The sequence below is a fragment of the Agelaius phoeniceus genome, chromosome 5, assembly GCF_051311805.1.
Source record: "Agelaius phoeniceus isolate bAgePho1 chromosome 5, bAgePho1.hap1, whole genome shotgun sequence".
Classification (NCBI taxonomy): Eukaryota; Metazoa; Chordata; class Aves; order Passeriformes; family Icteridae; genus Agelaius; species Agelaius phoeniceus.
Window position 1 is genome coordinate 8,156,250 of NC_135269.1, and position 24,133 is coordinate 8,180,382.

General features: G+C 41.0%; 1 protein-coding gene across 1 annotated transcript in view; it reads left to right on the forward strand.

Annotated features, from left to right (window-relative positions):
- Window positions 1-24,133, forward strand: part of BORCS5 (BLOC-1 related complex subunit 5) — a 60,355-nt gene that overhangs the window by 20,027 nt on the left and 16,195 nt on the right. Inside the window, exon 3 of the mRNA XM_054631163.2 lies at window positions 20,172-20,329. Coding sequence (XP_054487138.1) covers window positions 20,172-20,329 — 158 coding nt within the window. The remainder of the gene's footprint in view (window positions 1-20,171; window positions 20,330-24,133) is intronic.

A 24,133-nucleotide genomic window follows, 5' to 3' on the forward strand; every position in this document is an offset into this window, starting at 1 on the left:
TCCTGACCACAGTGAGCTTGCTCCATTTCTCAGTAACTAAGAAAGGAATTTGGCCCTGTGAATGAATTTGAAATGCTGTCAGAAGCATTATTTCATGTTACAGGAAACATGTGCATTCTGTGGTTGCAGGCAGTGATGGCCACATACCAGAATGCAAATGATGTGCTCCTTGCTGCTGCTTCTCCCACCCAGGCTGCCCTTGGCCAGTTTGCATTAACCAAGTGGGAGAAAAGAGGCAGAGTGCAAACACTGAGTTAGAGCTCAGTGTGAGTTAAAAGTTCTGTCCTGGTAGCATTTCTGTGGAGCTCTTTGTTGGAAGGATATAGAATGATCCTACTGCAAAGGGGTAATGTGCTCAGAAGTTTTGTAGTGTTCTTTAGGAGTAGCAGGGATTACAGGAGCACTGTTTTCAAGTCATCAGTGCCCTTAAAGACTCTAACATTTGTCTTTGCCTGTTGCTCAGAATTGCTGAAGGTGGCTGGTGCCTCTGGAGACACACTAGTCCAGTTTCCCTGTACAAAGCTAGGACAGCAAAAGTGGGTTGCCCAAGACCCTGTTTAGTTGTGTTTTAAGTACCTCCAGGGATGGAGACTCCAACTTGGTATCTGATCCACTGTTGGATTGCCTTCATAGTAAAAAAAAAAAATCAACAAAACAAAACCTAAAGAAGCTTATGTTTGTGCATTTCAATTTTTGTCCACCATGTCTTATCCTTTCACTCCATACTTGAGAAGAGCTTGACTCCTTTTCTACCTCCCATCAGGTGTTTATCATCATGGGATTCCCCTCCATTCTTTTTCTTCTTGAGGATCAGCAGCTCCAGCTTGCTCAGCCTTCCCCTGTGGGACAGTTTTGTAGCCCCTTAATGATCTCTGTGACCTTCACTGCACTTCCTGCCACCATGTCCATGCCTGCCTTGTACTGGGAAGCCCAGCACTGGACACAGCACTGGGCTGTGCTGGGCAGAATGGAAGGACCACCTTCCTTGATCTGCTGGCAGCTCTTCCCTGTGCAGCCTGGGATCTCTTGGCTGCCTCTGCTGCAGAGGCTTGCTGTTGGCTCATGTTCAGCTTGCTGTCTGTCTGTCTGTGAGTCCTTCTCTGTGAGGCTGCTCTCTCTCTCCCCCAGCATGAGCTGGGGCTCGGGGTGGCTGCTCCCCTGGTGCAGGACTCTGCATTTTGTGTTGCTGAACTTCATGAGATTCCCATCAGCACATTTCTCCAGCCTGTCAGGGTGCCTCTGAATGGCAGAGGTGTTTTCAGCTATTTTATATAATCTGAAAATTTGCTGAGGAGGCTCTGTCACTTCATCTGGGTCATTTATAAACATGTAAAACACGATTGGCCTCAGTAGCATAGTCTGGAGTCACACCACCAGTAACTGTCCTCCAGCTGGACTTCATTCCACTTACCACAACCCTTTGAGCCTGGCAGCTCAGCCAGTTTTCAATCCACCTCGCTTTTCTCCAACCCATTTAGAGGTTGTAAGAAGTTAAAATCTGTGTCACTAAATAAGGACCCATTGAACCATTGCTAATTAAAAGGTCCAGATAAATATTTTTTGAAACAGGAAATTAAAAAGAAATAGTAATGCAGAGACAGAAGGTTGCAGAAGAGCAGGGAGAGGAAAGGAGGTGTGGATAAAAGTATGGTTTTGGGTGGGAATTCTCTTAATGAGCTGTGGCTTAGCTTTTCCTTTGTCTGTAAGAGACTTTGGAAATGTGGACTCATTTTTGGAGGAAAGTAAGTCAAAATGTTAGGAAGGAAAAGTTCACAATCTTGTTTGGAGATCTCAAAAAGCTGCACAGAAAACCTGAGCTGTGCCATGGCTCAGTTTCACAAGGACAACTGGCTGAAATAAATGTACTGGATTCAAACCCTTCTTGTCCCCATAGGAGAAAAACTTTCCTTTGATTATTGTTGATTTATACAAACTTTTCTCTCTTGAGTATGGGAAATGATCCAGTACTTAATTATTAGGCATTGTGAACCTCAAGGTTATGCATGCTGTGTACACGTTTATCTCAGCTGGTTCTGTTTCAATTGATACTAATTGGTTTTGTTGAAAGAAAAGCTTCTGATAAGATGTCTTCTTATCAGGCTTCATTTGAAGCTAATTAAACCCCTGAGACAGCACTGCTATATGTTTTTTAATTCCTGTTGTGAAAAAAATGTGTTTATTTTGTTCCCAGGCATGTGAATTGCTGTATTGCAGCTCTCACCTCCCTCGTTGCATGGCCTGCATCCTACTGGAGGAGAGCTCTGGCAATTTCTGCAGTCTGTCTGTCTCTTGAAACAAGCCAGCCAGGGAGGTGTCGGTCAGCCAAACGCCACTAAAATTAGATGGTTAATTATAGTCAAGGTCATTTGGGAATTTGTGTTCCTGTCAGTATTTCTGTGACCAAACATCCTATTTCTGGGTACTGGAAATGCTCACATACTTCAAATGCTTTAAAAAAGATACCCTAGAAAAGAACTCAACCCTAAAATGAGTACAGGTGGGACCTGGCACTCAAGTTTCCTATGGAGCTGCATCCCTACTTGTCAGCCAAGGTTTGTCTCACCTTTAGGACAGCAAAACAACCACTGATGGGGTAGCATCAAATGGACATGCTTCTCTATTCCTCCAGAAACATTTCCCCCTTTTCCACTCAACTCTGTCTGGACACTGTATTAAGATATGTTTCAATGCAAATGCTTGTAAGCAATTTTGTGCTAAAAATGTTCTTTGTGTAATCTGGAAATCAGTCTTTTTAAAATTTTGCTTTAAGACTGGTGTGTATGGTTTCTGTTTGTGTGGGGTTTTTATGGCATGCTTGTTCATGTTTGGTTAAAGGTTTGTAGTGTTTCTGTGTGAGGTGTTGGTGCATCTGCCTGCCTGTTTAGTCATGGAAAGGGACAGGATAACCTTGAGGGCAATCTGTTACAGTAGTGGTGTAGCATCTTATCAGGCCTTCAAGGCAAGAGGAGAATTTCCATTTATTTAGACTGGCTGTTTTATTGGAAAGAGAGAGAGGATCCCAATAAGATTAAGCACACTACTTTGCAAAATTTGTATTCAATGGTTTTGTTTTTCAGCTGCTACTAATATTTTACAATTTTGAAATAACTGTTAAGAAAAGAAGAAATAAGACCTTGATCTTCCAAACACTTCTCTACAAGATGACAACCTTCTCACTGAAAATTGAGATTAAAATCTCCCATTTGTTGATTAAAGTTAATTTGAGAGCCTGCATGTTACTTCCTCGTGGTTTGAGAACATATTTCTTGCCTGACCTTGATTATGATTGTTACTTGTATTCTGTCTTTTTCCATTATAGCAGTCAAGGCTTTTAGAAAGTCAGGTGATGAGGAGGAACTATCTTGTTTGTTAACATTTTCTGTGTGAACTAGGGAAAAAAAAAAGGGAACTACACAAGAACAGAGGTTGCTGTTATTATGTGAGAGGATGTTGCAGGGACCCCTGTGGCAGCAGGTACCACTGGGATTTGTGAACTTGAAAGTGCAGTTGGATCCAAGTGATGGTAGAGACACCACTGAGAACTGGAAAGGTTGAAGAACCCAAGGACAAGTTGAGTGGCCTGTCTAACCACTGGATTCCTGTGCTTTGTTTGAAGCCAGGTTGTCATCTTGCCTTTCCTCCTTCTAACAGCCTTCTCTAAGTTATGGTAGCAGGGCAAGGAGTCATTTCCTGTGGGTTTTTCTGGGTACTTCTAATGCTCTAGTACAGCTGGCATATGTTCATGGTAATATTCAAAACTAAATTTTTTTCTTTACTTTCTTTCTGAAGGTACTTGTTGTTCATTGTGTCACATAGAAGCTGAAAGAACATTGTTTTCATGAGCTGTTAAGAACAGCTCCAGCCTTTTCCTGAACACTGAGGGAGATTTTAGGATGGGTTTCCTGGAAAAGTGGGAGACTGTAGGTTGGTGCCAGCAGAACATCTTCCATTTACAGCAGACCTTTCCTTCTGGATAAGTGTACAGATGGATTTTTCTGGCTCCCCAATGACCCAGTGAAGGATGCAGTTCTAGTTGCAACATATCAATTATCCTGTAAGTCAAGGGTTTTGTAGACTGCTTGCTCTTTGATGGAATTATATGTAAGAGCCAGTCAGGGTAAAAGGTGTCTGTATCCAGTCTTTATTCACTGCTAGACATTTCAGGGCTCTTGACCTTTAATCAGCCCTTTAGGTTTTGTCAAAATTGACTCTGCTTCTTGCTTTAATAGATTGTCCATGGGCCCATGGACAGACAGCAATGCATTTCATTCAGCACTAGTTGTCTGAAGGCACAGGTTGATGTACTTCAGATAAATGTCAGCTTGGTTAAGGGGGATGGGGAACATGCCTGGAAAAGGATCATTTGCTCCCCTTTTCTCCAGAAAGCTGGTGGCTTGTGAGGAGAGGATGGATAAAGGAGGGAGGGGAGAAGAGGAAATCATAGGTTCTCCATCAGGTGGGAGGAAGGGACACCAGCCCATTAATCAGCTATGGCTCTTCACTGACTTTAGAGCATGCTAGGAAAGGATATAAGAAATTATCTTAAAAAAAAAAAAAAAGAAACCTAAGGTTAAAAATACATAGGTCTGCTCTCCTAATTTTTTTTTCATGTTTGTCCTTTTTTTTTTTTTAGCTTCTCTGCAGTATCAGCTTTTTCTTGTTCACAGAGAGACAAACAGACTCTTGTTTCAGGGGAAGGGGGTGGTGGGAGACCCGGGTAAGCAGCAAGGAATGTCCTGTTCACTGCTCCAGGTCGGAGACATGCAGGGGGGAGGATTTTAATGTATAACGAGCAGCAAAGTGTCAGCAAACAAACAACAATGAAAGCAAAACGCAGCCAGTAACCTTGGGGCTCTGACACTGAGCAAATGTTTATCAGAGGAAGATTCTGCTGGACATCACCGGATAAGAATGAGTTGATGTCACTCTTGGCAAGGGCGGGAGCTCGTTTTTTTCCACACAAACAGCACAACACAGCAAGAGGAAGGAGAGGGAACGGTGGGAAGGAGGGGAGGGGAAAGAGGAAGAGGAGGAGAGAGCTGTTTGCTGTAAATTGTTCTAATAAAAATGTAATAAAGCATGGCTTGTTTTGTTGGAAGGGGTCTCAGTGCTGGGACATAAATAGACAGAAGTTAAGGATGGACCAGGGCTCCTCCTGCACTGTGGCTCTGCAGACCTGTACACAGATTCCTGACAGCTGTTGTGTAATTTGCTTTGACTTGCTCCCAGTCCAGAGTGTGCTACAGGCTTAATTCCTGTGGCCCTCATTCAACAAAACCTCATTTGGCTTCAATGGGAATTTCTGCTTGAATAAAGAAGTTCAGCTTTTGTGACCTCTGGTAGTTTCTGTGCCTGGCCAATGAATAGGAGGACATCCCCTCACCCTCAGTCTCTGTATGTCCTTATTTTGAAGCTTCATCATATTTTATACTTCAAGTAATGCAGAGTTTTCTCTGTAGAAAAAGACTTATATCACAGAGGCAGCAGAACAGTGAAAACTGCCTTTCAACAGGGACCACTTGCTTGCCAAGAAGCCACAACTGGTAGGTATTTGAATTTCAAGGTGAGCAGTCTTGGAAAGCACCTCAGAAAAGATGTAGGTATGATGAGTGGATGTAGTGATAGAACAGTTCCAGAAAAAACTGCTCCTAGAAATGAAACAATCTTCTAAAACCAAAAAACCATGGGAAATCTTTAACAGCATTTAATCTATGGGTTGTCCATGCTGAAACATGTACTGCTCATCATCCCCTGTGTGAATGCTCCTGCAGAGCACAGAAGTGACAGGAACTCTAAGAAAAAAATGTTTTAAAACATATAACAAGAATAGGAGTTGTATGGTGTTTGCTCTGTGTTCATGCACTCTAGCTCAGAGCAGACCATTTCTAAAGTGGCTCAAGTTAAACTAGAAAAGAGCTCTCCTGGGCTGGAAGAGATGCCAGTACTGAGCCTTCTAGCAATCTGTCATGTATCCTTCCCTTTCTCAGCCTCACCATGTACATGGGTTTCTATCAGCAACTTGAGCTATGCAGACATCTCTAAGGTGTTTGTGTGGTTACCAAACAGCCCTTCAGGATACTGAGCACTTGTGGGAAATGGGGCCATTCTCTTCCAGAACCTTACAGGATTTAAGAGCTGGGTTGTTTAGAGCCCAAACTTTTCAGATCAGTTCAACAATGTTAACATGTTCAGCTGGCTCTCACCACCAGTCTTGTAAGGAGGCAAAGCTTTACATTTGACCCTCTTACCATGGGATTCCCTTAGGTATTTGTGACCCTCTGGAAGCTTTTCCATTTGATCCCTTCCTGCCAGACCACACTTGTGTCCTTCAGAGCACTCAGCTAGCATGGTGTGGAGAGAGCAGACTGGGGTGTTCTCTGCTGAATGACCTTACTGGACTCGTGTGCACTGGAGACCTTTGCAGTGACTCAGCTCTGGGCATGAGCAAAGAACCGTGCATCAGCCCTCGAGGCACCCTGGACAAGGAAAAGAAAAAGCTGTTGTGTTTGTATTGGCTGGAGCCTTTCATAAATGCAGGCAGTTTCACTTGGGAAGGAGGGAGCAATCAGGTTTGTTGCATGTTCCACTCCTTCACCAAAAGCTTTCAGAATCGAACAAATAATTTAGCTGCTGCTGCAAGTGCTGTCCTCCTCTCCTAAATTAAGTCAAAAGAAGGGGAAAAAAAATCACACATTCATTACCTACACAGTTGAATGAAAATATTTAAGGTTCTAGTGAATTTTTAGGAGAGTCTTAAGAAGTCAAGGCTCTGGGCTATAAGGTTCTAACATGTTACAAATTATTTTATACTTAATTTTAAATAAGTTCAATAGGCAGATGCTGTTACATGTTGCTGTTGCTCGTGTTTCATGTGCTGTTGCTCGTGATTTTTAGAGCTGATTTTCCTATTCTTTCTTCTCCAGTCCAGGAAGAGATGCATATGTGTCTGCACTACCACAGTTTGTTTTCTTATTGCTTTTAGACTTTTATTGTTAGAGCAGAGATGTGGAGTCAACATGTTGATATGTATTTATATTAGTAAGAAATGCTTCATAATTTCATAATTGGTTACAGATGATCCCAAATGATCAAAATTTCTTCCCCTGCAACTTCAGAAAATGTGTGGCCTTTACTGAAATCTACCTGTCAGTCTGTTTTTGTGTTGTTTGAAAAAGCAGTGCTAAAATCTGCTAGAATCTCCACTGCAAAAGTGGAGATGTTTGCATATGCTGATATGAAAACAGCATCTGGAACAGTTGCTTTCTGTTAATAGCTGCAGAATTAATTGTTGTCAGTGTCACAAACCAAGAATTATTTCAATGAAGAGAAGGTGAGCTCTATGGGCATGTATATATATTAATATTAAACTCAGCAGCTGAGTAACTGTTCAGTGTTTTTAGTTCTATTTGGCTGTTGTGCATATTTTCTAGTACGAGGAGCATCTGGTATTAGTACGTCCTCGTGTACCACAATTACTCTCCCTGGTGGTATTCCAATGCTCTATGTATCCATAACATGATCTTCCTCACAGTGCAGGAGGATTATGCCAAGAGTGAATTCTATGCTCAGGGAGGTGCTTATAAAATAAGTTTGCATGCCAGACTCTGCCCCAGACTGTGGAAGAATGTCTGTCTGTCTGTCTGTCTCCAGATCATCCCCAGAGCAGGAGAGTCGATGTAACAGCTGTGAGGAGGGAGGACATACCTATGGCTTTGTGTGAGCCAGCTTGGCTCAGGGGGATGAGGAGAATCCAGGAGGGACAAGCAGGAAGTTTTCTGGTAGGTCGGTGGCTGAATCCATCTCTGCAGGAGCTCAGTGAGAAGCAGAACTGGAACAAGAAAGGCAGGGAGGGGTGGCAGAGCAACAAGATGAATTCCACTTTTGGGACAGCACCCCAAGATCTACTCAGGGTGTCATTCTGAGAGTGTCTTTAACAGGGACCGGGGATTTTTCCAACTGCTAGGAGCCTTTTCAGTTAGAAAGGCTTTATAGGTATTGTAATGGACCTTATAAGTACCTTTGTGGAAACTTCGAGTATTGGAAATATTTTTGTTTGTTTGGGGTTTTGACTTTTAGGGAAGCACTGACTTGGACTTTTATTCATGGAGAAAATTTCTTAGACTTTAAGACAGACTGGAATCTATGAAAGTGTAAAATAGATTATAGAGAGTAGTGTAGGCGTATCACTTAGATGAAATATTTAAGTTTTGAGATTTTTAGTATGTTGTAAATAGAAGCAAGATAGAAGACACAGAGTGTTGTCCTAGGTGTCTTCTTCATGCTTCTTCTTCCTTCTTCTCCATGGGTTTGAGTAGCATTTTGTAATTAAGCAGAAAAGTCTGCATTACAGACTCTTGGGAGTCAGTTACTGGGTTAAAAGAAAAAATAATCTAAGTGTCATTTCTTAATTAAATTGTTTAGTCTTAAAAGACCTTGTAACAAAAAATTGTTAACCATTTTGTACCTTCTAAGGAAAAGCTACCAAACTCACAGTAATAAAACTATTTTACTAACAAAAATAATAAACACTTAAGTCCAAACAGAAACTGCCATCTCAAGTGCCTTCAATCCAAACCCAAAAAAACCAACAACTAATACCCCAACATACCTCGAGGGAGATGTGAATTAGGATGAGCAAAACTCCACCTGCCAATTATTTAAAACCTTTGTGGTGACATTTTGCTGTAAAGTGACTGATACTTTCCATGACAGACATAGGAAACTGGTTCATGCTGTGTGTGAGCACACCATCAGCAGGCTGGATATAGAAAAATAAAAAATAAGGGGGGATGTTTTTACAGCTGCCCTGTTTTGAGGGGGCTAAGTGGAGGAATGAATGAATTGTTATATTCTGGCTATTTCTAACTGCAGAGAAGTGGTGCACGTGCTCCAGTCAGGCTCAAGAAGCTCCCGGGCTTCCTGAGCCTGGGCTGTTACTTTTGCTGTAAAAGCAGCACCCCTAGATTGCAGTTGCCTAGAAGGACAGGATCACACAAATGTTGTCATTAGGTATTCAGAGCTTGCTTAAGTAGCAGCTTATTTTAGTAGTGAGATTACACTCTTTCATAATATTTTTACTAATGAGTTCATTTACTGAACTGCAGAAGGAATGTAAACTGAGGAGGTGCAGTTTGCTTTATTTTTCCCCCCCTCCTCTGGGAATTTTAAAACACTTTATGCTGAGGATTCCTTTTTGTGCTTTGTCTTTCTTCAAGGCACGTTGCACTTGACAGTATTTGACAGAAGATGATAAATACAGAGGTAATACAGAGCACAGAGGGCCACTTACTTCTGTAAGTGTAACTGTTGAATGTTTTAGGTGCCATAATAAGGCCGTCCAAGCTGAGTGATTAGTTTCTTAAAAATACTGTCAGAAGTAAATAGTGTGTGTGTTGTAGCCTGTTTCCCTCCCCAACTCAGCTTTTAGGTCATTTTAGTATCCTAAATTTGGTTGTTATAATTTCATGCCAGCTCCATGTTTCTCTCTGAACTTTTTAGTAGATAACCGCTTACCCTAAAAAACAAGAGAATCCAGTTAAACTTGTTATAAGAAAAAGTAAGGAGCCATTTCTTAATTTCTGTAAAGTATATGATGTATGAGCTATGTATGTATGGATTATAAAATATCAAATGTTTCCTCAGCCCCACTTGGACTTTGCTACTCCTGAGTAGTGCAGCCATTTCAAGTCAGGCTGGTAAAGCCTTCAGAGTAGAAAAGTGTCATTCAAATTAAAATTGCATGTGACATGGCAGCCCACATTGCTAGCAAAACTGCTGAGTGACAAGTTGGGTTGCATGTGAGAAAAGAAGATAAAGTAGAAATTGTCAACTCTGTTGCATTTACAAGTTTACTCCTGTTCTTTGCTGTATTTTCCTGAATGCACATGGTAGAGATAAATCACTGTTCCTAGTACCTGTGGATAGAACATGCCAATAGTATATTTTGGACAGTGTTTCTTTAATGTACATTTTAAATAGTGCTCTTGAAAAATAGGCAAAGGCCACAATATGGCCATAATTCTTTTTATCATGGCAATGTGCCATCATTCTCTCCACTGTATTGTGTGGGTACAAACTGGTAGGAAGTAAATGAGTTGGAGTTGATGATTGTTTTGAGTCCCTTCCAACTCAGAATATTTTCTGGTTCTGTGAAAAGTACCAAAGAGGAACTGGGTTTCATGAATATAAATGATGGTTATACCAGCATCAGCACCAGACTTGGTTTGCAATTATACAGTACTGATAAAACATTCACCAAGAGATCCTATTACTTATATAAAAAGGAACTCTTTTTGTGAAGGTTTTCTCTACCACTTTTAAAACAGTTTTCTCCATGCATGGAAAAGAACTGAAATCTTGGACTTGCTGAACCTGTTAGTAACTGGCTTGTTGATCAGTCTTGCTCTGTACCATGCTGTGAAAATTAATTGCAAACAAGACTCTGAGATTTACATCTGAACTGAAGAAAATGCCCAAAAGTAAACTGACACTGCTGTCTGTTAATTTTCTCCAAACTTCTGGGCTCTTGGTGTCAGCAGCACAGTGCGTGTGTCCCCATTGTTTACCTGGGGTTAGTGTGTGTACACAGGCTAGAACAGCAATTATTATTTGTTATTGTGGAATGTTATTGTTATTGTGGAATAGCAAGTGTACCCCAACTTCACATGGGTGCCCTTGTGCTTAGAAATGATTTTAGATGTCACCTTTTCTCTAAATCACAAAATGCTGATATTTTGGGGCTTTTTTTTTTCTGTTGGTATGGGCTGTGTTGTGGATGAACACCCCTGCACTTTTGCCTAAAATAAAATAAGCATTGCTGTGAGGCTTATCTTTAATACTAGTAATAGAATCAATTGCATGGGTTTTGGCTTGTAGATTTTTTTTTGTAATTCTTTAAAAGAAATTGAGTTTATTTGATCTTGCTGTCCCGTTTCTCATCCATCTACAGTCTAGAAAACTTTGCAGCAAGAGAGACACAAAAGATAGTTAAGGTCACATTATTTTAAGGAAGATGGATGGGCAGGTAAAGTTGAGACTCACTCAAGGCTTTGCACACATAAACTCACTCACTTTGCACACATAAAATAATTGAAGTGACATCTTGTTGCTGCTAGAACAGAGAAGTTCTCCTCTGTCCTTTCCTTCCCCCTCTCCTGCCTCTCCTGGGACTAGCTCTAGCATTTGATCTTGTGGTGCTCTGATTCCTTTTGCTACCCTAGAGAAAAGAGAAAACCACAGGATTAGTTGTCTGTGGTTTCAGTGGAGTGAATAATTTTCTGTGCAAGAGCTGTGGTGAGGCACATGATGAGGAAGGTGGGAGTTGGACCTTCCTTTCTGTGGAGCATGAATTTGGGAGTCAGAAGGAAGAAGCTGTTGATTTGGCTCTGGCTTTTATGATTCTTTAGTAGGTATCTGGGAATCTGTGTGGGAGAGGCTGTGTCAATGCTCAGTGTTCAGCCCTTTTGTAGGAAATGAGGCTCCTCTGCTGCCTGTCCCTCTGGTGTTTGGAATTTGAGGGTCAGAGAAGGGGGAGGGATGTTCTGGTGCTGAAGTCATCAGGCCAAGGGACAGCAGCTTCCATTTGGTCTCTGATAAATAATCTAATGTCTTGGTGTCTCAATTCCTCATCTTTTAAGGTGATGTTAGTCTTTTAGCTTTTGGGTTTGCCAATAAGTTAGAATAAAGCTCAGAATATCAGCTGCAGCCCTTGGCTATGACATGCTTGTATGATCAGGTGATTGTACCCCATGGGTCTCTCTCTGTGTTTTCCAGAAAAAAAGGGTGTTGCAAAGCAAACACAGTTTATTGCATAGCACAAGAGCATTGTGTCTCACTTCCCTGTGAATAACCCTGTCCTTTTTTCCACCCTTGTGTCTATTTTTATACTTTGAGGTCTGTTGCAGGAAGTTGGCCCTATGATATTGGAACTGTGTAGTCAAAACCACTTCTTTTCCATATTACTTCTGTGCTCTAGAAGTGAAAAGTTCATGGGGAGATGGACTAAGTAGGATCTTGACAGTCTTAGTTGACAAAGTGCAGCTGTGTGCTTTCTTCAGAGTATATTGTGTACCTTTTTCCCTACCTGAAGCTTCCAAAGAAGTTTCCAGTTTTGTGGCAACCTCTAGGAACTTTTTGAAGGTGTAACCCCTGGGCAGTCTCGTACTTGCAGAGAGGCACATCTTTAGTGACTCCAGACTGAAATCTCAGCACCTGCAGATGGTGCACTGTTTTTTCCTTTTCTTTTGGACATTCAGGTTCCTAACAACCTAAGTGAGGCAGCATTTCTGATTTATTTCAGCTTCACTTCTTTTAAGTATCACAAACCAATACTTACTTAATGTAAATAATAGTAACAGCAAATTCCCCTCTAAATCACCGTTTCTTTAATGTAAGTTATGTGACCTCAATAGGTGGAAATGTATAACAATGTGGGGGTTTTGTCTTAGAATGGTAGCAACCTGCATTTTTATAGAAGCCTAAATGTCCTGAATCCTCTTAATGCTTGTTTTTTAAGACACATGGTGGAGGGACAAAAGGGGAGGTGATTTTATATTTATATATCTCAATGACTAATGTCTTGCAGGCTGTAACTTAGGGAGTGTTAGGAGACCCAGGTGGGGAATTCACACTCAGAGCATATTTGGGCTCTGTGGTCAGAAAAGTTGCCTCTTAAAAGATTTGACAAGAGGAGAGTCCTCAGCCCATGTGTCACCCATGCAGAAGTAAATGGTCACATGGTACCCACTCCAAAGAAGAGGGAAAATCTGCTGCTGCAGCCAACATTCTTTGCAACAATACAAATGTGTTCTTTGCTCACACAATAGCTATTCAGTTTGCCTACAGTCGTTGTGCTCCCCCACTAAAGTTCAAAGGAATTGAAAATATACACAGGCAACAAAGCCAATTTTGTTTTGGAGTGAATAGGTGTTTTAGTACAAGGTATTTTTTCAGGGAGATTTTGAGAAAATTAACTGCTCTGAGTAAAAGATCATGTAGTCATGAACACTTCAGCATAAAGATTTCTGGATGAATAGTAGTGATTTTATTTTTATTTCATTTTTCAGCTTCTTTATGATTGACTTTCACTAATTGCCTTTTTCTTAGGGGTGGCCTGAATTTTCAAATTTGAGTGTATAAATATTGATGTTTCCTAACTCAGGTGTTCTTAAAAACACACAAACAAAACCTTCCTCAACCAACCAAAAGCAAACCATCCAAAACCCCACAACAAAACCAAAACAACCTTCAGAAAAGTTATTTCAACTGTTCAGGCTTTGCTGAAAAATTTAGTCTTTTCTTGGTTTTTGAGAATGAGAGAGGAAGTACAGAATTAGAATTCAAAGCATTTAGTCAGTCAGAGTCCTGTAAATCTGATTACAAGATCTGTATGCAAATATTTTAATAACTTTTATTCTGCTGCACGTAGGTGTGCCATTCTTTCTTTTCAGTGGATGATATTGAAGTGCACCTGCCTAGAGAATATATGGAAATGAGCTCTCTATTGCAGCTAATAACAAGCTGCTGCCTCCAAACACGAGCAAGGAGCAATGGTCAAGAAACAAGACTCTGTCTTCAGGGATGTAATTTCATCTGTTTCTTGTGTGGATCTTTTTTTAGTACTTAGGAATCTTGAAGGTACTGGCAAAACAATCTTGCCATGCAAATAGCAACAAGGAAGACAACGATGACAGTTAATCTGGGGCCACTGAGGCCAGACTTTATTTAAGAAGCTGACCAGACTGGGTAGCTTCTACCTAAGAGGTTTGGAAATGCTTGATGAGGCAAGTTGTAGGGTTGATAGTTTTTAAATACCCTTGGAACACAGAAAAATTCCTGGAGACTTGAAAAACACTAGTTCTTTTTGAGCTGGAACTAATGTTGCCTTGATGATAGTAAATGAAATGACTCTATTATATATATACTACATTATTATTATATACTATAGTAACTGTAATCTACTCAAATTCATGTGGAATAGAAGAGCTGTAAAATTTTACTGTCTTGGATTAATTTTATGAAGAGGAATATCATAAAAAAAATGAGAGTGGCAGGAGAAGTGGGGAATGGCTATAAGTTTCAGGCAGTACAGGTGGGCTTGAAGAATGGTAGAAGGAAAAGCAGTGTAGTTAAAGCAGTATGAAGGGACGTGTAGGCAAAAAAATACCCACACTCCAAAAACACTCTAAAAAAACTCCCAAACACAAATAAAAAGAAGCTTGTGTTAGGAGAGTGAAAGGTTAAAACTGTAGTGGATTACTTAGAAAGTCATCAGAAAAGTAGAACAGAAATCTCCTTCAAAATGACTTGAAGGAAAGCCATTTTCTACTTGTATGCACTAAAAAAAAACCCTAAAAGCTTTTTAGGTTCTCTAGAAGCTTGCTGGAGAGTCTGTAGGATTGTCTTCAGAAAGGACTTTCAAAAAAGCATCATTCTTTAGGAGGATGGATGAGAAGTGTTCACAGAAGAGGTTTTAGAAAAAATGGTAATGCCCATTGTAACAACCCTCCAAAACCAGGTACCAGCACCAGGAATGCCTCTGTAAAGCTGACAAGCCATTGCTAAGCATGGTGTGCAATCTGATGCTTTATTTAACCTTGGGAAGAAGTGATGATGTGCACTGGAATGCACCCTCTTAAAAAGGGTGTTGGTGATTGGCAGGTCCTGCAAAGGGGTAGCAGTTATAAAAGCATCTGCATTTTTAGAGGTGTGACCAATATACTCAGGAGAAGAATTGACTTGGCTTTTAAAGAGAGAAGTAAGGCCTCAGGTTAGAGGTGTTTGAAGGTATTACAGAGGTAATAAAAAAAAAATCAGTTATCTGTGGGAGAGGAGACTGATCCAGTGGAGTTTTTGAGCTTGGAAAGATATTGGAATGAAGTACAACCTGCTCAGATTTCTGTTGTTTCACAGCACAACTACAGAGCATAAAGCAAATGAGAAGGGGTTTTTTCATGCTGTGTAAATAAGCATCATACTTATTGTCACAAGACATTGTGGAGATAAAAATACACCTTTCAAAAAGGAGTAGTGAAATTCAAGTATCCACAGCTTCACTGAGCACAGTCTTTTCTGCCTGAAATTTTTATTAATACCTTGTGAGGCATGAAAAAGATGGTTTTTTTCCCTAAATGTCCCCTGTTGTTAGATGTTGGAAGCAGTATTCTGGGCAAGGCAAACTTCGGTCTGATTAAGGAAGGCCTAACTTCTGAAGTCCTGTCTTATATTCCACAGAAAGATTGGTTAGCTCATGACAGCAACTCCTTCTGGCCTTAGAATTAGTAACAAGACCCCACAACAATCATATGCTTTGCTGTCTCTAATAATAAATTAACAACCTACTGGTTTTCTTTTTGTAATGCCTGCTGTTAGTGGTTGAAAAGGGGATTGACAAGTGGAAGTGCAGAAGTCAAAAAGAAATATTAATGCTTTTCAGGTTGGAAAGCACTCAAAATGTTGTTGGGATTGCCCACTAAAGCAGCAGAACATGACCATGGTGGGGTCCTGTGTTCTGTATGTGTGTAGAACCAGTATTGCGTGAAAAGCTTGCTTTCAAGAACTTCACTTCTAGTCATAAAAATGCTTTTTAAACTAACAGCTTTCTTCTGCTCAGTAGGATATGATTTGTTGGACGTGTATGTTGACCTGGAACCAGCAAGGAGATGACTAAGTAGGAGGAAAATGGTTTTAACATGCCTCTGCTTTGCCAAGGAATATGGAAACAATAACAGATTTGTCAAGTCTGTGGGTCAGCTAGCCTTGTAGTGATATATGATATTTCTCTGTGCACGACATACTTGGTGTATTGAGCTGGTTTTTTCTGAAGCATCATTGTGCTTTAGAAATGTGACTCTTTCTTTGTCCCAGCTGCTGTTTGTCACCTCCTGGTCGTGCTGTTTACTGACCACATGTGTGGGTAGGTGGGAGATTTGCCATTTGTCATCATGGCAGGCACAGAGGTGGTCTGTGGTCTTCCTTGTTTTATGGCGTAATTGAAAAGCCAGGACTGTGCAATGTTTGGCACTTGCCAAACCCTTCTGCTCCATGCACTGGAGCTGTGCAGGCCTTCTCCTCTTCTCCCATTCCTGTTTTCTCCAGCCACAATGCCCCCGTGGAGCCCTCCCTCCTCATGCTGGGGTGTGTTGTATCACTCATGTGCCAAGGAGCCTCTTCCCAAGGCTCCAGACAATCCTCCACACAGAGGATTCCTGGTGTGCTTCCTTCTTTGGAAGAGAACCAGCAGCTTGAAAAATGAGTATTCGGTTTAATAAGAAGTGAAAGCTCTCGATGCTGTTTTCTTTCCATTTAAGAGCAGAACTGTGCTCTTGTGGGGCTGGGGAGTAATAATCCCACAGAAGAAATCACAGGAACACCATTTCCTCAGTGCAGGAGGGATAGTACACCAGTGATTGGTCACTCTGAGATATGCTGGTGGCCAGGTTCAAGTTCTGGATGTTTCAGGAGCAAGCCTGAGCCACTCAGTGACCTCTGTCTCTCCCCTTTTTGGCACTTGTAAGAGTGACCTAATAAATATGTTATTGCAACAGATGTGATCTCATATCCTCTTACAAAGCACATGTAGACCAGCCACTGAGGGATGGCCCTGTTCAGTGGAGAGGTCAAAATGTGGGACAAGGCTTCAAGAAGGAAGCAATGATTTTCAAAAGGAGATGTTTTTACTAATACATTATAGTAATATAAATAAGATTTGCTAAAAAACAAAAGCAGCAAATTAATTAAATCATGGAATGGTTGTGGTTGGGAGGATGATCAGATGGTTGGGAGGTTTTGGTTGGGAGGATGACAAGATGATCTTTGAAGATCACTTAGTCGAACTGCCCTGTCATGGGCAGAGACATCTTTCACTCCCTTTCACTAGATGAGATTGCTCAAAGTCCCATCCAACCTTACCTTGAACACTTTCAGGGATGGGACATCCAACTTCCCACCACACTCATGTTTACCATGTTTAAAGACGTGTTTACAGTGTCTTCCTTATGTCCAATTTAAATTTCTTCTTGTTTAAAACTATTGTCCCTTGTTCTGTCACCTGGTAAAAGTCTCTCTTTGCCTTTTGGACAAGCCCCTTTCAATATTGACAAGGTCTCCCTGGAGGTTTCTGTTTCTCAGGTTGAACAACCCCAGCGCTCTGTCTTTCCTCACTGGAGAGATGTTCCAGCCTTCTGACCATTTTTGTGTCCCTGATCCGTGTCTGTCTTGTGCTGAGTCCCCAGAGCTGGATGCAGTGCTCCAGGTGGGGTCACACCTGAGCAGGGCAGAGGGGAATGCCAGTAAGAAATGTTAACATTTATAGTGTGGTTAGTAAGTGGTTCCTGCCAGGCTGCATGGCCTTTTGGGGCTCTTGTTTACTGTACTTTTTCCTTTCTTGCAAGTTGAAAATAAGCTAAATTGTTCTCTGGCACTGTCAGCATTACCCCAGAGCTCTTTGGAGAAGCTAAATCCTTTGGTTTCTCCCTACTGCATCACCCAGAATAATACCATAGTCTATCTTTAAGCAGCATATGATGTTTGTTTTTTATCCCTAGTCCAAACATTTGTACTGGATTGTATTTCCCCCTCTGCTTCATATGAAGGAATTCCAGCTGAATAGGGAATGTCTCCCTTTGCTCGAGCTTGTGTTTTTCAGGATAGGAAATGAGAGGCTTAGGTTTATTAATTTTTGTTTTAGCATTATGTAACCTGTGCAAGGCTGTAAGTACATGAGTTTAAGTAGCATGTTCTTTATTAGCTCATTTTACAGCCCTTGGCCTGTTCCACTTCAAAATTCTCATAAGCAGCATAAGTTGGCCAAAGTACATACTTCATGTTAATTAAATCTCTCAAACACTGTCTAATTTTCTTTTTCCTCTTGAAGTTGGTGAGAGATTAGTAATAAAAGAAAATTAGTTGGCTGATAGCATCGTGCATTTGATCAGTGCAGAGACAGGATAAGTGCCTCAGGTGTATGGTGAACTCTTCATTCCTGTGTGAACATTCAGCATATTAAAAGTTGACAACATTATTTGAACATTCATCCTGACAAGATGATATTGTAAAAGATCCCAATTTGTGAACTGAGGAAGCATTAGAATATGAAACATAAACAATTTTTAAAAAGTCTTATTTCATTCAGTGGGTTTGTTCCTGTCAGTTTTGTACTTTACCTGAAAATAGATTTGAAAGATCTTCATCTGAGATTTTGTTTGAGATTATTCCCTCCAAAATAAAAAAATAACTTGACTGTTGCTAATACAGGGTTTTGAGACTAAATGGTTTGTTTTCTCTTCTGACCTCTTGACTGAGGCAACACAATTGTAGTGGACAAATCAGTAAAACAAAATTACCTTTTTTTAAATCTCTTATGATGAGGTTTTGTGTAGAGAGCAATTGAGAGCATCCAGGGAGAGTAAGATGTTGAGTGTTGATAAAATGTAAACCTGATTCTTCTTCATATGTGATGAAGTCACTGTCCTAGTTTTATTTTCATTTTGGTCTGCAAATGTTTTCAAAAAGGTTTAACTTGCTCATATTCATAAGATATTTCTGACTTGCTTCTTGGTTTCTATTTTGTTCTTGTGCTTTAGCTAGAACTCAGTGTCACCAGTTGCAGCTTCCAATAGGCACGGGGGCCATTCAAAATACTTTCCATTTTCCACTGAGGTACATTCTTAGAAGAGCTTTTCCAATCCAAATAACTGGCATTTATTACTTTTTAATTGCTTAGTGTGATACTTGCTTACATTTGCTGTTTTAATGTCTTTTCCTGTCTGTAAAATGAGAGTCCCAGAGGGCACATGCGTGCAGTCACTGAATTCAGTTTACATAGCTTGATGGATGTTTTGGGAAAAGCACATTGTGTGTATGTGCAGTTTGTCACAGATGGTGTCCCAACAAGAAAAGAGTTGTGCTAATGCTGAAGGAAAATCTTTTCCAGCTGCTGTGGGGAAGGTGGTCAGTGTGGCACACACATGCTTGAGCTCAGCAGACGTTCTCAAGTTGCACTATGTAGGCAACAAACAATGGGCAGGAGAAATTTCTCTGGGCAATTTTGCTCCTCTGAATATTAACCAGTGTCCCACTTTTAAGTCCAATGTCTTTTTTTTTTTGGTGAGCTTTTTTGTGAAACCTGGTCATGAAAGTATGTAGGGATCTTAATTTCAAACTAAAGAAACAAAAAGAGGTATATTGCTAGTCTTTGAGAGTGTGAAGAAAAGCCTTAGAAGGTAGAAGAGTTCTGAAGCTTGAAAAAAGGCAAGGTAGGCAAAATGCAGACAATTCACCCCTAATAATTTACCTTAAGGTGGGCCATTTGTTTACCCAGGTTTATTTTGAGGGACCAGTGAATTTTTAGAGCTCTGGTCTTGGCAGTGTGAGTCTGGTGAAAATAGTATGACTCCAGTGCCCTTCAGATTTCAACTCCTTCCTCTGCTGTCTTACATAAATTAGGAGAGGGCTCATTCTTCACAGTTTAGGATTGCTTGTGGAGGAGAAAAAACAGGACTGGCATATTGCTGAAAACCGAGGAGATGTGCATGATGGACCTGCATTTAGGCTCTATTTAGGCTCTGTCAGGGAGGACCAAGCTCTGTGGCAAACTGTTCTATGCACTGCTGTAAATTCAAAACATCCTTAAATGATTCTGAATTAGCTTTTCATCACTCCTCATAAATCTTGTCCGCTGGGTTTGTTCTGCTGTATTGTATTTGCAGGGTGCCCCATGGCAGGAAGGAACGATGAATCTGACTCCATGTTCTCAGAAGGCTAATTTATTATTTTAGGGTACTGTATTATATTAAAGAATACTAAAGAATACAGAAAGGATACTTACAGAAGGCTAAAAAGATAGTAATGAAAATTTGTGACTCTCTCCAGAGTCCTGACACAGCTTGGCCCTGATTGGCCAATGAGTGAAAACAACCCACAGCAGAAACCACTGAAACAATCACCTGTGGTAAACAATCTCTAACCACATTCCACATGTGAGAAAGCAGAAGAGAAGCAAATGAGATAAAACTGTTTTCCTTTTTGTCAGAGCCTTCTTAGCTTCCCAGGACAAAAATCCTGGAGGCAGGGATTTTTCAGAGAATGTGAGTGCCACACTGCTGTCTCTTGGATCGCAGCTGAACCAACAGCATGAGCAGTCAGATTAACTCTGGGCCTTCTTTGCTCTGCAGGGCTCCTCAGTGGGCAGACATCTCCAACCAACACCAAGCTGGAGAAGCTGGACCCGCAGCAGGTGCTGCAGCTGTGCCTGCGCTACCAGGAGCACCTCCACCAGTGCGCCGAGGCCGTGGCCTTCGACCAGAACGCGCTGGTGAAACGCATCAAGGAGGTGAGGGCAGGCAGGGGCTGGGGCTGGGGCTGGGGCTGTGCTGCAGGGCTGGGAGTGGTGCTGGATGAGCTGCTCTGTGAGCTCAGTGCCCAGCATGGCACTGTGGGAAGGATGAAAGTTTGACAAGGAAGTCTCACAGATATGTATGCTTAGCAGAAAGGTTTTTAAATGTAGAGTCTGATGAAGAGATGGAAGCAAGTTTTGATATAGAAGAAAAGAATTGCTGAGCCAGTCTTACTGGATAACCAAGGAGGCAAAGGGTAGGTTGGTTAGAAGGGGTTTTTATGGCTTAGAGCAAAGGATAAACCCACCCCAAACAAGAAGATGTTTTTACCAAGCAGAAAGATGGCACAGGCAAACAAGTCAGCAAAGTTGCAAGCAGGAAAAAGGTCTCACAATTTTCCACTGCAAGAAAACTGAAAAACAACTTCTAGCTTAAACTGTAATGTACTAACTTTTAGTGATTGGAGAATAGTAACATGAATATGGTAATTATAGTAGTTATGATAGACTATAGATTAAAGTTAAGGTATAGATTGGTTCTACTGTATTAAGATGCTCAGCAAAGAAAAGTGTATAATGCATTGTAACCTAAACTAAAGGGTCTCCAGGCCTGCCTGCAGCTGGAGCTGACAGCTGTAGGCACAGGCTCTGTCACCCATGACCCTGGACTGCTGTAATGCCTTGGATGTAATAAACTGCATTTTGGAGAACTGCCTGGAGCCCCACATCCCTCATTCCGGCTCCTGCAGGCAGCCCTGTGGCTGTGCCCTGTGAGCTCAGGGCCTGGGCTGGCTGTGCCCCAGGAGGGCTGGCCATGAGCAGCGGCTGCTCCTCTGTGGGAACGGCAGGTGCTGCAAGCAGCTCTCCGGGAAGTGAAAGATGAGTGAAGGTTTTAGGTAGCATTCCTTATTTAGGTCTGTACAGCATTGTGGTGGTGTTCACAGGGGTCCCAGGATGAGGGAAGAGATAATGTTGACTTTATGTTTTAGAAGGCTTGATTTATTATTTTATTATATATATTATATTAAAACTATACTAAAATAATAGAAGAAAGGATTTCATCAGAGGGCTGGCTAAGAATAGAAAAAGAATGATTACAAAGGCCTGTGACTGACTGAGACAGTCTGGATAGCTGGGCTGTGATTGGCCATTAATTAGAAACAACCACATGAGACCAATCACAGATCCACCTGTTGCATTCCACAGGAGCAGATAATCGTTTACATTTTGTTCCTGAGGCCTCTCAGCTTCTCAGGAGAAAAAATCCTAAGGAAAGGATTTTTCATAAAACATGTCTGTGACACAGCATAGATTTTATTGTGCTCCATGGCTAGGCTCTAATTTAAGGAAGGAAGCAGTTATCTGAACATCTTCTGTGGCTGGACAAGGCAGTACTTCAGGGGATTTGTTCTCAAAGTCCATAACATGCCATCTCATTTCTGACCTCTATGGCAAAAAGGTCTCCTGTGCTACTGTTTTTATCACTAAACCATCATTTGAAACACTGATCTGTTTAAATATTGAATGATACTGTTTGGGGTTGAATTAATTCCTGGGATGAGCATCCTGCAATGAAATTGTCTTTCTCATTGTGTGATTACTGATGTTGGAAGCAGTAGAATGGCCGCCAGATTTTTTATTTTTTTGTAATCAAGAGTCTGGCGTGACAGGGAAATGTTGCTTGAGGTGTTTCCTCAGATACTCCCAGATGTGTAGAAGAGCTGGTGAATTCTGCATATCTCAAAAGTCCTTGAGACCAAATACCTTTTCAGTGTCAAAAAAATGTTTTTGAGCGTGCGGTTAATTTTTATTCACCAAGTATAAACACTGACCTTGATTTGTTGTTGCTCTATTGGCTTAGAGTTAAGAAAATCCCACATGACAAACTGGGTAATAAATTTGATTCATGTGCTGTTTTGAGAAGCTGCTGTCATCATGAAGTTGTAAGTCCAAAATAATGTGGGAAGCATTAAAAAGGCCTTTTTACTTTGGTCTATCAAGATCTGAGGCCAGCTATTACACAAGATGTAAAGATATTTGCAGATGTTGGTGACTCAGATCACACAATCTCAGAAATGGGATTTAATTGCCAGCCTAATGACAGTGTACTGCATTAATCCAAGCAGATTGTAATTCTTTTGGCTGTTAAAGTGTGAGAGGGAATAGTGACATGATTTAAAGTCATGGTAGACACCACCAGAGCAATATTCATTAATTGGGTCTGCCTTCTGTAGGGCAAGTGGCAGAGTCCCTTTCAAATTAGCTATGATGGTTTTCTTCTGGTTCATAAGGCTTGTGATTATCTTTCATCTAAAATAAATTAAATTGTGATACTGATATTCTCACTAGCTTCTTTATAACAGCCTCCTCTGATAAAGTGATGGAGAAATGGGGGATTCTGTAAGTCTGAGAACTGAAAAATCAGCTGAGGTTTGTTTTTGGTTGTGGGGTGGGCTGTTTTTTTTTTTTTTGCCTTTTTTTCTTTTCTTTTTTGGTTTTTTTTTTTTTTCATTTTCCTAATAATTTTTAAATATTTTTCTTGCTTTGGCTGTTCCACATGTGTGTTCTGGAGGATCTGGGTGGGACCCACTTGGCTTAAATCATTCTTTCCAAATTGTTTGGGCTCTCCTTGATGCACTAAATTGAACCACTGCTGACAGTTGTTGACAAGCCAGGGTGCAGCTGAACCAGAGCAGGGGATGTCTCTCCTTACAAGTGCAGACAAAGGAAATTGCCTTTGGCTTCACCCATTTGTCAGCAATGATTTCGTTTTGCCATGTACACAAAACTTTGACCCTTAGTAAAGCATGAAAATGAAAGAGAAAATCAAGTGTATTGTGAAAAGCAGAATGTGTGCACAAGCTGGGACAGTAAATTCTTTTATCCTCATTTTGGTAGCCAGTACTTCCCTTTCCCTTTCTTTAACCCTGTAAATACTGAAGTGTTTTTCTTCTGATAATAGATTTGTCAAGTGACTGATGGTTTTAACTTTCTACAAAATGTTGGTCAGCTTCAGTCTCTGATTTCCTACCTTTTGTCTGAGGTCTGTTCACTTCTCAGACTCTAACTGTACTAATAGTCCTGCTGTATAATATGCTACACTCACACTGCTTGCAGCCAGGATTTTTTTAGTCTTTCCTTGACAAAATGTCCAAGAGCAAATATCTTTTGTTCATTGTCTGTGTCACCAGGAAAGAAGTTTCCTGGATTCTGTCAAAACCCAGAAGCAGTGCTGTAAATTAATTGGCCCTCAATAACTCAGAATTAACTGTGGTGGTTTGCACAAATCAGCACACAGTCTGAATTACAATGGTTCTGAATAGGAAAGAGAATGAGCTAAATAAAAAAAACCCTACTTGCATGGCAGTGACTGCAGGTCTGAGCAGAGCCATCTGTGCCTTCAGGGAGCAGTGCAGTCTGGCTTTGCTCTCCATCCCATTTCCCAGCGTAGCCAGAATTTCTTTGCAGTGTTGGCTGGATCCATATCTGCTCCTAAATGTAGAGCCCTGTGCAGCTTCCAGGTGGCTGTGACTGTTCTCTCTTGAGCAGAAATCCATTTATCCAAGAGTTCCTTGAAGGGGGAAGAATTGAAGAGAGGATGGAAGGTGATTGACTCAGGTGCCTTTTTTCATGCCAGAGTGAGTTTTGCTTTTGGGAGGCAGTGATTTACTTATGACAAGAGGTTTTGTCTTCACTGTCAAGAAAAAAAAAAAAAAAAGGAGGACGTGTTTGCTTCTTTTTAGGGAAAATACTACAGATTTGGACTGTAACTCATTGGAAGTTTTGAGGAGCTCCAGCTGC